The sequence below is a fragment of the Silurus meridionalis genome, chromosome 11, assembly GCF_014805685.1.
Source record: "Silurus meridionalis isolate SWU-2019-XX chromosome 11, ASM1480568v1, whole genome shotgun sequence".
Classification (NCBI taxonomy): Eukaryota; Metazoa; Chordata; class Actinopteri; order Siluriformes; family Siluridae; genus Silurus; species Silurus meridionalis.
Genome location: NC_060894.1, coordinates 13,291,194 through 13,307,806, shown reverse-complemented (window position 1 = coordinate 13,307,806; position 16,613 = coordinate 13,291,194). Strand labels below are relative to the sequence as shown.

The 16,613-nt window shown below is 37.6% G+C and overlaps 1 protein-coding gene across 1 annotated transcript; it reads right to left on the bottom strand.

Annotated features, from left to right (window-relative positions):
• Nucleotides 1-4,931: 4,931 nt before the first annotated feature.
• alg5 (ALG5 dolichyl-phosphate beta-glucosyltransferase) lies at nucleotides 4,932-14,186 on the bottom strand. Its single transcript, XM_046861958.1, has 10 exons — nucleotides 13,873-14,186; nucleotides 12,950-13,118; nucleotides 12,764-12,810; nucleotides 12,187-12,255; nucleotides 9,946-10,038; nucleotides 9,598-9,711; nucleotides 7,733-7,792; nucleotides 7,443-7,594; nucleotides 5,432-5,517; nucleotides 4,932-5,308 (listed from the first exon to the last, which is right to left on the bottom strand). Exons 1-10 carry the CDS (start codon nucleotides 13,942-13,944, stop codon nucleotides 5,193-5,195), a joined length of 978 nt encoding a protein of 325 aa, XP_046717914.1. The 5' UTR covers nucleotides 13,945-14,186; the 3' UTR covers nucleotides 4,932-5,192.
• Between the last annotated feature and the right edge of the window lie 2,427 nt (nucleotides 14,187-16,613).

Here is a 16,613-nt window from a genome sequence, read left to right as displayed (position 1 = left end):
GAAACGGCTTTGGTGTGTTAGTGTCAGTGCACTATGCTACAAGCTACTGTAAACAAGCTAACGTTCACTAGATAAGTATTTTAATCGCTAATAGAGCAGATTCATGGAAAATTACATCGCTAATCAGCATTTTAGCCGCAACTAATTTATGAATGAGTCTGCATCAACTACATTAAAGAGAATCGCTTTATTTAAAGTTAATAAAATACCCTAGTTAATGGAGTTGAACATTAATTAAGCCGCAGACACACACCTGACTCGTGTGTGTAGAGAAGGTGGGATGAACTGGGAAACAGGCAGTGGGTCAAACCACTGAAGGGAAGGGGAGGGGGAACTCAACTGTTTCATAGGCTTTTTTGCAAGTTTTTTTCTACTTACACAATTATTTAGGTATGCATACAAATATTTTCCACAACAGAGAGTGCGAAATCTTTTATATTTTTTATTTTGGGGGGGCACAGACATGTCCCCTCCGTCCCCCCCGGGATTTACGCCCATGCAGCGGGGAAAATAATTATTTGATCCCCTGCTGATTTTGTGAGTTTACCCCTTACAAAGAAAAGAACAGTCTAGAATTTTGTTAGGTTTATTTGAACAAAGAGAGAAATATACAAAAAAAACATTAAAAAAACTTTAAATAATGGTTAGAAATGAATTTGTATGTGATCAAGTGAAATAAGTATTCAATCCCGTAACAACTAGCAAGAATTCTGATATCCATTCCAACCAACCTGTTCCATTCAAACCTCTCCACCACCATGTGAAAGACCAAAGCGCTGTCAAAGGACTTCAGGGACAAGATTGTAGACCTTCAAAATGCATGAATGGGCTTCAAGACCATAAGATTTTTGCCTTGGCAGAAACCATCTTCAGTGTTCTGGCTGAGGCCAGGAGGTTCTCATCCAAGATTCTACAATGCATGGCCCCATTCATGTGGTGGAGTCTTCCTGTACCCTCAGCTGAGAAACAGCCCTAAAGCAGAATGGGTCCTGCTCCATGTTTGACAGTGGGGATGGTGTTTTTGGGGTCATATTCAGCATTTCTCTGCCTCACACAGCGAGTCAAGTTAATGCCAATAAGCTCAATTTTGGTCTCATAGGACCACATCACATTCTCCCAAGCCTTCTCTGAATCATCCAGGTGTTTATTGCCAAACTTTAGACAGGCCTGTTCACGTGCATTCTTGAACAGAAAGACTTTAGGGTGTTACCAATGGTTTTCTTGGTGACTGTGGTCCCAGCTCCCTTAAGAGCATTAACACGCTCTTCCCGTGTAGTACTAGGATGATCTTTTACCTTTCTTCATTTCTCTTTTCTTCAATCATCCTTACCCCATTAGGTAAGATTTTGCATGGATATTCAGAGAGAGGGCAATTGACATCTTGTATTTGTTCAATTCTCAAATTACCACACCAACAGTGGTCTCTTTCCTACCAAGCTTCTTGCTGATTGTCTTGTATCCCATTCCAGCCTTGTGCAGGTCTACAATTTTGTCCCTGACATCCTTGGACAGCTCTTTGGTCTTGCCCATAGTGGTGGAGAGGTTTGAATGGAAGAGGTTAATTCTGTGACGGGTGTATTTTATACGCCATGAGTTGATACTAGGAGTACATTCCTAAAGAGACAGGACTAATTTGGGTGTTTGGGAGTCAGAATTATTGCTGGTTGGAAGGGGATCGAATACTTATTTCACTCAATCAAATACAAATTAATTTATAACCTTTCTTTAAAGTTTTTTGGATTTGGAAAAAATAGATTTTTTTATACTGTCTTTCTCTGTTAAAATAAACCTACCATAAAAATCTAGACTGTTCATTTCTTTGTAAGGGGGTAACTTCACAAAATCAGCAGGGGATTAAATAATTATTTCCACCACAGTATATGCTGTAAATAAACTCAAGATTAAGTCTGTGTGTTTTACAAGTCGTGCCTCTTTAGACACCATGAAAAACCTAAATAATACTAAATAATGAACTGCATTTTGCACATATGTTTGACTTTAGTTCAGCATTCAACAATTCAATAAAAATTTTATAAATTTTTATTTGTATAGTGCTTTTAACAATGAATATTGTCTTACAGCAGCTTTTGTGTAAGTTTGTACCTAATGAGCAAGCCGGTGGCGACTATGGCAAGGAAAAACTCCCCGAGATGGCATAAGGAAGAAACTTTGAGAGGAACCAGATTCAAGAGGAAACCCATCCTCATCTGAGTGGCACTGAATTTTCATTTATTACAGCTAAACGATGTTGAGGTGTGCAGTGATGATCAAATGCAAACTGTAGTCCTGAGTCAGTGTTGCAGACTTGACATTAAGTACAGTCCAAATCCATCCTCGAAGCTCGTGTGTTACTCGATAATTTCCGGAGGCAGGCCAGGATGAAGCAGGCAGATCCAAGAAGAGGAGAGGAGAGGGGCAGATAAACTGTAGGCTTGACCAAAATATTCTTTTCAGCCTTAACTTGAACACTGAGTCTGTGTCTGAGTCCCAAAAAATAATTGGAAGGCTGTTCCATAAATGTGGGCTTTATAAGAGAAAAGATCCACCTCCTGCTGTAGTCTCCATTATTTGAGCTAACAACAAATAGCCTGCACCTTTATCCATGTAGGTGTGGGGAATCATATTGGTAGTATATTAGAAGCTCACTCAGATACTGCAGTGCAAGACCATTAAGTGCTTTATACCTCAGTAGTAGTATTTTATAATTAATGCAAGATTTAATTGGGTACCAGTGTAGACTGATTAAAACAGGGATGATGTGGTCATATCACATATATTCGGGACTCATGCTGCTGCATTCTGGACTAACTGAAGTTTATTTATGCAATTACTTGAACACCCAGACAGTAAAGCGTTACAGTAGTCTAATCTAGCTGTAACAAAAAAGCATAAACTAGTTTTTCTGCATCCTGTAACATCATATTTCTTATTTAAGCAATATTTCTAAGGTGAAAGGTAATGTTATTTACTTGAGTCTCAAAGTACAGACTAGGGTTAATAATCACACCAAGGTCTTTGACTGCTGTACACAATGAGATTAAAAGACCATCCAGAGATGCTACGTAATCGGAAAGTTCTTTCTGCATGTGGTCCTGGTAAAAGTACTTCCATCTTATCCAAGTTGAGCAGAAGGAAGTTATCAAGCATCCACTGTCTAATGTCCTTTACACACTCCTCAACATTGTTAAGCTGATCTCGCTCATCTGTCTTTGCTGAAATATACAACTGTGTTTCATCAGCATAGTAATGGAAGCTAATCCCATGTTTATGTATAATTATACCCAATGGCAGCATATAAAAAGAGAAAAGCAGTGGGCCTAAGACAGATCCTTGTGGAACACCAAATTCTACCTCAGAGAGTGTTGAGAACTCACCATTTGAATCAACAAACTGATACCGATCAGTCAATAAGACCTTAGACAGGAGAGAGCTGTTCCCTCTATTCCAACATTTTGTAGTCTAATAAGGAGGATATTATGAATAAACACCATCATTCCCCAGTATCTAATCGGAAAGCTGAGTCTTTTGGGCCTGAAATCCTCCCTCTTAAAATGGAACCTCGACTTTTAGACTCAGAAGCCTCATGCAGTACGGATCAGGAACAGCACCTCCATCACCACTGGGGCCCCAAGGACTGTGTGCACATTCCTTTGCTGTTCACACTGCTGACTTACAACTATGCCGCTTACAGTTTGAATCACATCAAGTTTGCAGAAAACACAACAGTGGTTTGTCTCATCTGCAGAAATGACGAGTCAGCATACAGAGAAGAAGGTTAACAGCCTGGTGTAAAGTTAACCTGTCTCTGAATGTGCTAACCTGTCTCTGAATGTTGATAAAACAAGAGATGGTTGTTGATTTCAGGAAATCATGAACCAATCACTTCCTACTGAGCATAACTTCTCTGTGGAGATCATCAAGGACATCACCTCGTCCCTTAACATCATCCTTATAACAAAGAAAGTCCAGCAAAGTCTCCAAAGAAAGCTAAGAAAGGCCTAGCTCCCACCACCCATCCTCAACACATATTACAAAGGGACTATCGTGAGCATCCTGAACAGCTGCATTCTGGAATTTGTCCTTCTTGGATCTAGGGTTAGGTTTAGACCCTACAGCGGATAGTGATGGTGGCTGAAAAGATCATCGGGGTCACTTTTCCCTCCATCATGGACAACATTTACACAACATGCTGTATACACAAGGCCACCAACATTGTAGCTGAACACACACACACAACCCTCACACACTCTTCCCCCTCCTGCCATCTGGAAAAAAAGGTACTGAAACAGTTGGGCCATAACTGTGCCAAACTGTGTAACAGCTTCCTTCCACAAGCCATTCAACTAATTAATACTAAGGGACTGGACTGACACACACATACACTAACAATCACACAAGTCACATACTGAATTGCTACTAAAGCAATACAAAATTGCTATTAAATATCCAATGTTTACATATACAGTATTTATTATTTATTGGACAAACCTGTTGTGCTATTACACATCTATTGTACTGATCAGTGCTGCAGTGTCATTATGTTTTTTTTTATATAGCACTGTGGTCCCAATGGATTATTGTTTTGTTTCCCTGTATAATGTACTGTATATTTACATTTATGGCATTTGGAAGACACCCCTATCAAAAGCGACTTACAATTGAGCATTCAAGGGTTAGAGTTCACGCTTGCCCAACAGTGGCAGCTTGACAATTAAAGACTACTTGACTTGACTTGGTTCCATTAAAACCCATAAAGAATCCCTGAAAAACTTCTCAGGAATCCCTTAACTCTGCAATGCCAGTGCAACACATTGTGGTTTTTAAGTCATGAAATAAATTGTTCACTCCACACATATTGCTTAACGGTGGCTCCTTAAAGCAGCTCATGAAACAACTGATGAAAAATTGTAGGGTTGTAATAATACCTTCAATAATGTGTTGTATTTTTATTTTTCTGTACATGTCAAGTTGAAAATCACCACAATCTACAAAAACCAACTGTGATATTAACAGTTCACCTGGACAATGATAAAAAAGAATTGCAGCTAGTGCAAAGCTTGCAGTAATCTCATTCACTGACAGAAGACTGCAACAGTATGTGATTATAATTTGTAGCAATCGTCTGTGTGAGTGTTACATGACACACACTGGAGCACAACCATGTAAATCCGCACACCAGCTGAAGCTGTGTCCTATTGGGATTTCCCTGAATAATCCAATCTCCAGGCACCAGTTATGTAACGTAGTCTGATGAAGATGAGATCTCTTCCCATCTGTAGCCAGCTCCAGAACGGCACTAGCTTTGACCCTGGAAAAAAACGATGCACACCAATTACTTGAAGGAAAATACCAAATGCATCTTTTAAAAAATGATAAACTAATAAAAGTTAATAAAGTAGTCTCAATTCAGTGCAAAAGTTCCACCTCTTACCTTCTATTTCCGTCCAGTTAACTGCTACTTCAGCTATAGGTATCTTAAAACACTGGGCGATATACAGAAGCTCCACATCAAATGCCCTATGATAATGCAAAAGACCAGATTAATTAGAAGGACAACAATTACAAATGTCCAGATTTGTGAAGTAAAATTTTTTATGTATGGAATTGCGTTTACTTATACATTTTCAGCTGAGGAGTAAAAACTTAAAAATATATATAGTTATATAGAATACATAATAATCAGTGAAGATAAAATGTGTTCACTTTAATAATAATAGTATAGCACTGTTAACAGCTTCACTGCTGTCTACAATTCCATGCTCTTCTGGATGACACCCTGTAAAAAATTATAAACGAGTGCAGAGTACAAGTGCAAAAGTCAAGCAGTATTGAGTGTGTTGAAATAATATTTAGTATGAACAAACTGTGAATAACATTCTTACAATAAGCTCAGGACAGTCTTTAGGATTTTCTTTTAAATGGATTGCTTTGTTTACAATGCATAAACCTAAATAAAAATCAATCTTTTATAGTATATTACTTTTAGCATGAATAGAATATAAAAATCAGTCCCAGAACTTGTACAAGTCTGGCTTAATATTCTTCCCAAATGCACAACATGAAGAATCACAAGAATCAATCAAAGCAGGTTTAATATAAAATGTGTAATACATTTTTTGTTGCTGTTGGTTGGGGTTTTTTTGGGGTTTTTTGATTCATCTAAAAAATAAAAGTGTTCAATTTGATGTTTCGCTTATTATAAATACAGAAAACCCCTAATCCAGGGTATTTATTTATAAAATTGCTACATTTGTAAAAAACTTAAAAAATGCCAGATATTGAGTTGAACTTTCTTTAAAAAGCGTATATTAGCTGCTTTATGAGTGCATGAGGGATTTCTCTTTGAACAAATTCAATCATTCTGGGTTGTTTCTTTTTTAAAAACAAAACGAAACTGCATTTCAATATGCAAAGTGAAGCAATTTGTGTAAATCAACATTTGCATTGCTTTTAATGATAATTGCTGATGGCACGTTGACAACCATGCATAAGAAATCAGTCTAAAATATAAGACAACATTGATTTGACAATTATTAAAATAAATTAGTTTTTAAATTATTTTGTATAATAATTAAATGATAAATGCATAACTTAAATTTACAAACATTAAAAACAAGCATTTGAACGTAGTAAAGCTGCAGTAAATTTAGTTTGAAAACAGAAGTTACCTGTTGTAGTAGACAAATGCTATAAAAAGAAAATGGAACAGAAAAAACGCAGCAAGCCAACAGGCCTTAATAAAAAAAAGGAAAAAAGATATGCATTGGTGTACAAATGCATAAGCATTCGATGAAAATCACAACAGTGACTAAAAATGTAATACTTCACTGCTGCTTGTAGATTTAGTGTTTGTTCGCACCGTTTAAATTGAATTTGTCACTATGTTGTGAGCGAGCTGATTGTGGAATCTGATGTCACGACAGAACAGATTTAGTGCGATTGTCCCGAAGTTAGCAAACAAACAATTTACACAAAAGCACTTCATTAACTACACCATTTTCACATGATGAGTACTATACAGTTTCTTCTTTTTCACCTTCATCCGTGACACCAGTGTGTTTCTTTTCATGAGCTTGTGTATCACTGTGATACTTCCATGCCACACAAGCTCAGCTTTGCATTACTTGTAGGTTACAGTGTTCTTTGTTGTGTTAATATAAAATGCTCTCATGCCTTAGATGACTTGGGACGCACACTTTTTCCTGCTGCCAGTTGACCCTGTACTCTCCTAAAGTGTAAATTGAGCAGCCCAACTAATCGCTTTCATTAACAACTAATTTCTTTAGCGATTATATTGATTAGTTGTAGTCCTAGTAATAAGTATACATAAAACATGTAAAATGTGTAAAGAATATTTGTATAGTCTACCTTCATTTTAGCACACTTACAACACACGTAAAATTGTATGAAAGAGATATATGCTTCCATGCAGAATGTTTTACCAGCGTTCCACATGCAGACTGCTGAATGTCCTCATTGCTGCTTCACGAGTGAAGAGCTTAAACCCACACTGAGTGTCCTTGATCCCTCTGACGCAGAAGAACCACACCAAGAAGTGGAAGCCATACATCAGGAAAGTCCGTAACAAAGAGCGCTGACACAAGAACATAATGTTATGCATTTTACACAATTAACATTTTTATATTTATATTTACATTAATATTATTTTTATTTTTGTTGTTTTAAACAAACAAAAAACAGAATTTGTTCTGCATCTTTAAGTTTTAAATACCTGAGCCACTGATTCTTTTTCCAGGTGAGCCCTGGACCCACAGGATATAGCCATGTTCTCCTGAGACATATGAGACATGAATGACAAGCATTCGACATTTGCTTCATACAGTGAGGAAAATACATATTTGAACACCCTGCTATTTTGCAAGTTCTCCCACTTAGAAATCATGGAGGGGTCTGAAATTGTCATCGTAGGGGGAGGGCCACTGTGAGAGACATAATCTAAAAAAAAAAAAATCCAGAAATCACAATGTATGATTTTTTTAACTATTTATTTGTATGATACAGCTGCAAATAAGTATTTAAACACCTGAGAAACTCAATGTTAACATTTGGTACAGTAGCCTTTGTTTGCAATTACAGAGGTCAAACGTTTCCTGTAGTTTTTCACCAGGTTTGCACACACTGCAGGAGGGATTTTGGCCCACTCCTCCACACAGATCTTCTCTAGATCAGTCAGGTTTCTGGACTGTCGCTGAGAAACACGGAGTTTGAGCTCCCTTCAAAGATTCTCTATTGGGTTTAGGTCTGGAGACTGGCTAGGCCACGCCAGAACCTTGATATGCTTCTTACAGAGCCACTCCTTGGTTATCCTGGCTGTGTGCTTCAGGTCATTGTCATGTTGGAAGACCCAGCCTCGACCCATCTTCAATGCTCTAACTGAGGGAAGGAGGTTGTTCCCCAAAATCTCGCAATACATGGCCCCGGTCTTCCTCTCCTTAATACAGTGCAGTCGCCCTGTCCCATGGGCAGAAAAACACCCGCAAAGCATGATGCTACCACCCCCATGCTTCACAGTAGGGATGTGTTCTTGGGATGGTACTCATCATTCTTCTTCCTCCAAACACGTTTAGTGGAATTATGACCCAAAAGTTCTATTTTGGTCTCATCTGACCACATGACTTTCTCCCATGACTCCTCTGGATTATCCAAATGGTCATTAGCAAACTTAAGACGTGCCTGGACATGTGCTGATTTAAGCAGAGGAACCTTACGTGCCATGCATGATTTCAAACCATGACGTCTTAGTGTATTACCAACAGTCACCTTGAAAAGGGTGGTCCCAGCTCTTTTCAGGTCATTGACCAGCTCTTCCCGTGTAGTTCTGGGCTGATTTCTCACCTTCCTTATAATCATTGAGACCCCACGAGGTGAGATCTTGCATGGAGCCCCAGTCCGAGGGAGATTGACAGACATGTTTAGCTTCTTCCATTTTCTAATGATTCCTCCAACAATGGACCTTTTTTTCACCAAGCTGCTTGGCAATTTCCCCGTAGCCCTTTCCAGCCTTGTGGAGGTGTACAATTTTGTCTCTAGTGTCACACAGCTCTTTGGTCTTGGCCATGTTAGTAGTTGGATTCTTACTGATTGTATGGGGTGGACAGGTGTCTTTATGCAGCTAACGACTTTAAACAGGTGCATCTAATTTAGGATAATAAATGTAGTGGAGGTGGACATTTTAAAGGCAGACTAACAGGTCTTTGAGGGTCAGAATTCTAGCTGATAGACAGGTGTTCAAATACTTATTTGCAGCTGTATCATACAAATAAATAGTTTAAAAATCATATATTGTGATTTCTGGATGTTATTTTTTAGATTATGTCTCTCACAGTGGACATGCACCTATAATGACAATTTCAGACACCTCCATGATTTCTAAGTGTGAGAACTTGCAAAATAGCAGGGTGTTCAAATACTTATTTTCCTCACTGTATGTAGTTTTCCTACACTGTTACTTGATCACATGAAACAACAAAACCCTATGCAGACTGGAATCTTGCCTAGATACCTACAGCTTATTTTATATTTGTGAGAGATGCACTACATTAGTGCTTATTTTAATCAATTAAAAACTATTCTTACTGGCTTTGGGATGAGATTCTGGAGACCAGCCTCCACCTTCTCAATGTCAGAAAACTTTGTGGCTCCGTCTGCATCGGCCATCAGGATGAGACGTCCACGAGTGCACAGAGTGCCCTGAAATCATTCAACACGACACACTTTAAAGCTTCAACAGCAATAAAACAGCGGAGTTGAAATCAATGCCGTGTAAGTCCATTAATTCACAACCATATCATAATATACATGTTTTACTTTAAATACTTACAATTTTATAACAACAAACAAAAGCCATTATTATTATTATTATTATTATTATTATTATTATTAAGAGAATACAGTGTTAGGAGCATTGTATGAATAAAGACTTACCATCCGCACAGCTCCCCCTTTGCCACGGTTCTTCATTAGTGTCAGTACCCTCACTTTATCCTCTCCATACTTCTTTGTGTATCCTAAACCAACCTAAAAACAAAGCAGATAGTATACAGTACACCTAACAAAACCTTTGTTAAGGATGTTTATAAGTCAGAAGTAGGACAGCATTGATTTTAATGTACCACTTCGACCTCAACTTGGAAAAAGCTGTTACTAAAGATTATGAATGAAAACTTGATTAATTACAAAAAATTTAAATCTCAAATATTAATGAAGTTTACTGAAATAGTAACCACAGTCAGTATCCAGTTTTATATGTACATCTATTTAGTCTTTTATCAGCTCTGCACAATAGTTGACTTCAACCCAGCTGTTGATATTTACACTTGCTCTTTTGTTCATTGTGGTTAGTGGAAAGGGACCACTGCTCGTCAGATGGGTGAAAGAACTTTCCAGCAGAGTGACAATGACATGGAAGTGTGTGTGTGATGCTGCTATAAGTGAATAAGGTGCAAATTTGTAAACATCACAATGTTACTGCCAGGAAATGGTCACCTACCCAAAAGCAAACAGCCTACAGCATCCTGTGTCCAGAAATTAACTACAGAGATGACTAGTGGGAAAAAAAAGTTTTATTTTCTACCCTTAGATCTACAAAGTGATCTAAATGTTGTGTGAAAAAGTGGTAAAGCCCTATTTGGACTGGAAAAGCTTCTCATATAAAAGATGGGTTCATGTAATTATGACCATATTTTTTAAATCCTCTATGGTTTATGCAAAAGTGTTCTCACACTGTTGGACAAGGCGCTTATGTGGCGCCCCCTACAGATGTGACACATCTGTTCCCAGCACATATATTGCTTACAGGCATGTAATAGCATGTAAACATCTACTGTGAGTGACTTTCAATAACAGTATCTGTTAAACAATAAAAAATATAAATGCACTAATAATTGGCCACAAGCCATAAAAAAATTGCAATTTTCAGTTTTCCTTAAAAATAAGTGTATTTTAATGGATGGATTTTTTTCTGAGATATCTTACTTCTCTAGTGAAAACTGCTGTGAAATGTTAGACTTATGTCTGAATACAATTTAAGAATACACAATGTTTGAAAGTAGGGACGGGCAAGATCATGATATTTCAAGGTGTTTATTGCAGTAATGACGTACAGTACGGATCAAGTTAAAAACATCTAATCTTACAGAGCTTGGATGTATGTTTCGGGTCATTGTCTTGTTGTGTGTGAAGCTTTCAGGGCTGCAGCTATTGATTATTTTAGTAATTGAGTATTCTACTGATTATTCAACTGATTAATCGAGTAATCAAATAAGAAGTACTTTTTCTTTATTAAAAGAGCAATGCTAAATATACAAGAGAATAAACTAAAATGAACAAGTAATTTGTTTCCTATTTAGAAAAAATTACCATTTGCTGAACTGAACACTAAACACATTTAGTGCATTTAATTGCGATATTACATCCAAATGAAAATACAAATATATATTATGTATCAAAACTATAAAAAATGATAAGACTAAGTGTTTTGACTAACTTCTGATTGGCACTCTAAACGAGAATATGAAAAGAGTAACATCTGCATACAGTCGTAAGAGCCGTGCAAATGCAAAAAATATGAACCGAAAATCTTAATCCAGACCAACATCAAATAATACACTATCCCAAAACGAACGTGAAGTTATATTTCTTGTGAAAATGCAAAAAAAGAAACAATTTCTGATTCAGAATTTAATCCAAGAAAAATGCTTTCTAAAAAAATGCTTTTCGTCTTTATAAAAAATGCATATAACTTCACAAAACATTATCTACAACAATAATTCAAATCACAAATGACAAATAATTATAGGGAAGAACTTCACTGGTACATCATGGATTATACATTATTAAACAGCCCTGTTAAAAAAACATTACTGTTGCTGCTTGGTTTAATACAATTGTACCAGCACTTCTTCTAACATTCTATTACTGTGTCAGTGTGTGTTGTTTCATGTGCAGACTGTGCTAAGAAAGGACACTATTAATGAATAGTGTAATTGGGCAGTTATAGGGAAGGTTTCACTGATAAAATAGGCTAACTACACTGAGCATGCTTATTAACATGACAGCTGAATGGATACAGTGATCAGATGTGCTTGGGTGAGTGTGTGTGTGTGTGTGTGTGTGTGTGTGTGTGTGTGTGTGTGTGTGTGTGTGTATGGGGATCTGAAAACATACCTCTGTCGTTTTGTCTTTGCTGCCATCATCCACTATAATGACCTCATATGTAAATGAATTATTTTTCTTCTGTATAAAAGAGATTTAAATTACTGTGGGTCACCAAAATTTTACAATCATGCATAAACAAACTTTTTTAATCATGTACTTTCTGCCACCTAGTGATAACAATCACACAGTGCAGTTACAGTCATCCCATTTATTTGTTCTAGAGCAGTGGTCTCCAACCTTTTTTTGCACCACAGACCGGATTAATGTTGGACAATATATTCACGGACCGGCCTTTAAAGTGTGGTGGATAAATACAACAAAATGTAGGTTGTGGACCACTGTTCTAGAGCAAAAGGTTTCATTAGCCATGGTATCCCAATGAATCTGGCAATAAATGCAGCATGTCTATGTGTGTATCCTGAGAAGGGAAGTCATAATAAATCACAAGTCTCACATATAGTATTAGGCTCTCAGGTACAGTATTAAGCTAGTATAGTACGTATTAAATCTAAGATCAAAGTATTAAAATCAAAGTCAAATATCAGCAAATACACAATACACAAATCTACATGCAAAATAAACACACCCGTCTTTTCTCTAGGTACTCCATGGTTTCTTCCATCATAACAGGCACTGTGGAAAACAAGGAAATGGGACATTACATCAGTACAACTGCAATAACACTGTAATGCATATGTTACAGGACAAGAGCAAGTCATTTAAGTTAAAAAAAACAATAATTTTATGCTGTATCATGGAAAATTAAACCTACATCTGGATTCTTCATTGTAGGAGGGCACCACAACTGAGAGCTCCAATGAAGAAGGCTCAGACAGACCAGGGAAAGCCTCCTTCAGGCCTGCTGCAGTGAGGAAATACTTTTCCTTTTCATCACACTTCTGATCCACCATTCCAGCAGTGACATGAGCAATGACAACAAGCTACAGAGTAGCTCAGACATGTTAGAGCGCAAATATTTACATAACTTTTATGAAAGTCAACATTTTTCTTAGGTTCTTTAAAGAGCTTTTAATGCTTTCACCTCCAATATAAGCTAACAATCCCCCAAAGGTGCAAAATAAAGGTTTCTTTAGAGTGATGCCAGAGAAGAGCCTCAGGCTTGTGGTGCCAAAGAACAAAGACTTTATTCAGCAGAAACAAAGTCAGACAGTTCAATGGAAGCCCCCAAAACACTGTCAAAGCAGAATCATTATATACCATCTTCTGCAACCTGTGTAGTTCCCATCTTTTTTGTTGTTTAACTATTACCGTGTCCGCTATCAATATCTCCCAATAGCTGGGTTCTTTCCAATTTAATAGTGGATTGGCAAAACCCACCCATCACTAGTATCCCACACCCACAATCACAAGTATCATGTGATTTATTTACGGTCCAAGCTGTGGCCTGTTCATGACCCTCTAGAATGTGAGCCCTCAAGCCCTGACACATTTATTACTCTACACAGATCACCTCCTTAGGAGTTAAAAGCAAGGTGCAAGAAGTTAAGAGCAGGTGCCTTGTGCCCACTGATGCTTCAAATATGCTGATTCTAATCGCAGATTAATTACTTGCAGTGAATATACTGACTTGACATACATGACAGAAACGCAAAGGAACTGCAAAAGGTTAAGCTAGAGATGTTACAGGTAAAGAACTGACCATCAGGTAACTCTAAAGTGAAACATTAAACTTACCACGAGGAACACAACAGCAATCAGGGCCAGAAAACAGTAAGTTAATTCACACACTCCAAACTCCATTTTCATTTCCGAGTGAGGAGCACAGAGAGGAAGTGTCAGTGGTCGGAAAGCACTGCCTTATAATCGTATACATGCGAGAGGTTTCAAACACGAAATTCAGGTTTGGGTCTACTGAACATCTATGTAGAGTGTGGTTTAAAGAGGAGGAGCGCCTAAACTTCCCATTGCGATGGCTCGCTTTCACTCAGAATTAAACACCTACGCGGAAGTGAACCATGCTAAACCACATCATCACAGTACAACAGAAGGGTGCAGTGCAGCCGTGCTTTTACAAGCCGCGGGTGGTGCTGCGCCACCTGCAGGCCGGGAGGTCCCTCAGCCGTAGCGTAATAATTGCTGTGCCATATTGGAAGTGTCTATATAGTACGTGTTATAATAGGCATTGGGTATAAGAAGCATTGAGAGTATTAATAATAATGTACGTATGAGTAGAAATCAGTAGGGGTGTGCATTTACGCCCAAAAGGACTGGCAGCGACAAAGATTTTGCTGATTGCACTATTTGTAGATCTTTTTTTTTTTTTGTTACTAGGGTATGCTGGAAAACAATGAAAAAACTTGTATTTCATAAGTTTTAAAGGCTTTTAATGGCAAAAAAAACACTCAATATACAGTACTTTGGAAAGTTTGTATTTTATTGTTTATAAGAGTCAAACGTATGCTCCCTTTGTGTATATGCACCAGACTAGGTCATTTATCGGTATGAAGATTTACTTTTAGCAAATAAAAATATATAAATGTACAGAGGTTAAATTTTATTTTCACTGAAGAATCCTCCCTTATCATAAATAACACCATTTACACAATGTTGGCATCCTGACACTTGACATCCAAACATGCAGCTGAAATACTTTGCTATGCCTCTTGTAAAACTAAAACTCGCCAAAGGTGTTCTTCGATAGTTAAATATTTGTATCTTTTTATCCCAGAGCTGTCCCACAGGATTTAGGTCCAGTAACTTGGCAGGCCATTCCATGACAGATAACACTCCAGCCAAATGTTTACTCTATAAATAATGTGTACAGAGCTTTGATCTATGCTTCAGGTCATTGTCTTGTTGTATGGTGAATTTGGATTAATAATCTAGATGAAATTGCATGATATTGAAGAATGGTATGGTCATGTTGGCTCAGTATTCCCTTCACCCGGACGAAGTCTCCAAACTTTGATGATCCATAACAACCACAAAACATTTAACTTTCCCTCCATAATTAATTGTGAGTGTGAGGCAGCCTAGTAACATCTTCTCTTCTGTTTTTTTCTGATTCAGACTCATCTGTCCACAGAATGTTCATCCAGGCAAGCAAACAATTCTGTGTTTTTGCCTTTTACCAAGTTGGTTGCATATAGAAAAGAAATGTATCTCAAAATAACTAGGTGTTCCCTAAATTTTGCTTTGAGACATGGTGCTCTATTATGGAGAATGCATGGATCATCACCAAATTGCTCCTGGATCACTGGGAGAAGACACTTCATTCATGCCATTGTTTTTGGGCAGAACTGTGAAAGGGCCTACTCCATTGGATAAAATACAACCCCACACAGGATGCTTCTGTGTTTAACACAGGACTCATGGTAGCATTCACCTTTTCTTCTTCAGACAATCGATTTTTGACGATGTCCCAAAAATGTTTTTAAAAAAAAGGTGGCTTCATTAGAGACACTTTGCAGCAATCTACTGCTGTCCAATCCTTCTACTGCAGAATTACAGTCTGTCCTTGGTTGTTGCCCTTCTTGACACCAGGCTGTTGTCAAGATGTCTTCACCTCACTCTATGTATACCTGCTAATATCTCAGAGAACCCATGTCTGTGTTACTTACTTGTACTTTCATTTAGTCTTGTTGTTATAACTAGACTTGCCAGAGACTAAATGGGCATTTAATGCCACACAGATAAAAATAGATTCCCTTTTAAGTTTGGTTCCTCTCAAGGTTTCTTCCTTATACCATCTCAGGGAATTTTTATATGCCACTGGCTTTAGAAATACACTCATAGGGACTGATTAATAAATATGAAATCTATTTACTTTTGTAAAGCTGCTTGATCCATCGGACATGGTCCATTGTTAAAAGTGGTATACAAATAGAACTGAACCTGCTGCCAATATTGAGCAAGCTTTGCACTGGTGTTGACATGATTGCTTATAATTGATTGGTGATGATGAGCTAACTCCTCGGGATGAGACTGTCCTGATGCTTGTTGTATACTCTGGGACGTCCTGAAGCCTTTACTGCGGTTGAACCTCTCTCCTTAAATTTTGTGATGATCTGGTAAATAGTACTTGTTTAGTGCAATATTCTTTGCAGCAATTTCCTTGCATGTGTTTTATGCAAAGTGCTGATGCCTGCATATTTTTTTTTGGAGGTAAATATTGCTAACACGAGAACACAATAAAGTACACAATTAGGAGTACTTCTTCTCACTGTTTGTAGCAATCAGTCTGCTCTTATAATCCAAACAGAATGAGAGAGCAAATTCACCTGACTAGTATTCGTTTACACTTTCCCAGGTGCTGAGGATATGATTTGTGAAATAATGTTAGCAAATCATTTTGTGCCACGGCCAAAAATCTGTGAGATTTAGGTTTTTGTGAATAAGTAAAATTTTGGGCCAATTATATTGCTTTGCAAATATTCCAAATGCATTCCATAATTCTGCACAATTATCTATAAACA

Coding starts and splice junctions, on each gene's coding strand:
- alg5 (XM_046861958.1), bottom strand. CDS start 13,944: ATGAAAATGGAGTTTGGAGTGTGTGAATTAACTTACTGTTTTCTGGCC. Junction 10,039..12,186: donor GCAAAGACAAAACGACAGAG/GTATGTTTTCAG, acceptor CTTTGTTTTTAG/GTTGGTTTAGGATACACAAA. Junction 5,518..7,442: donor AGTCTGCATGTGGAACGCTG/GTAAAACATTCT, acceptor GCATTATCATAG/GGCATTTGATGTGGAGCTTC.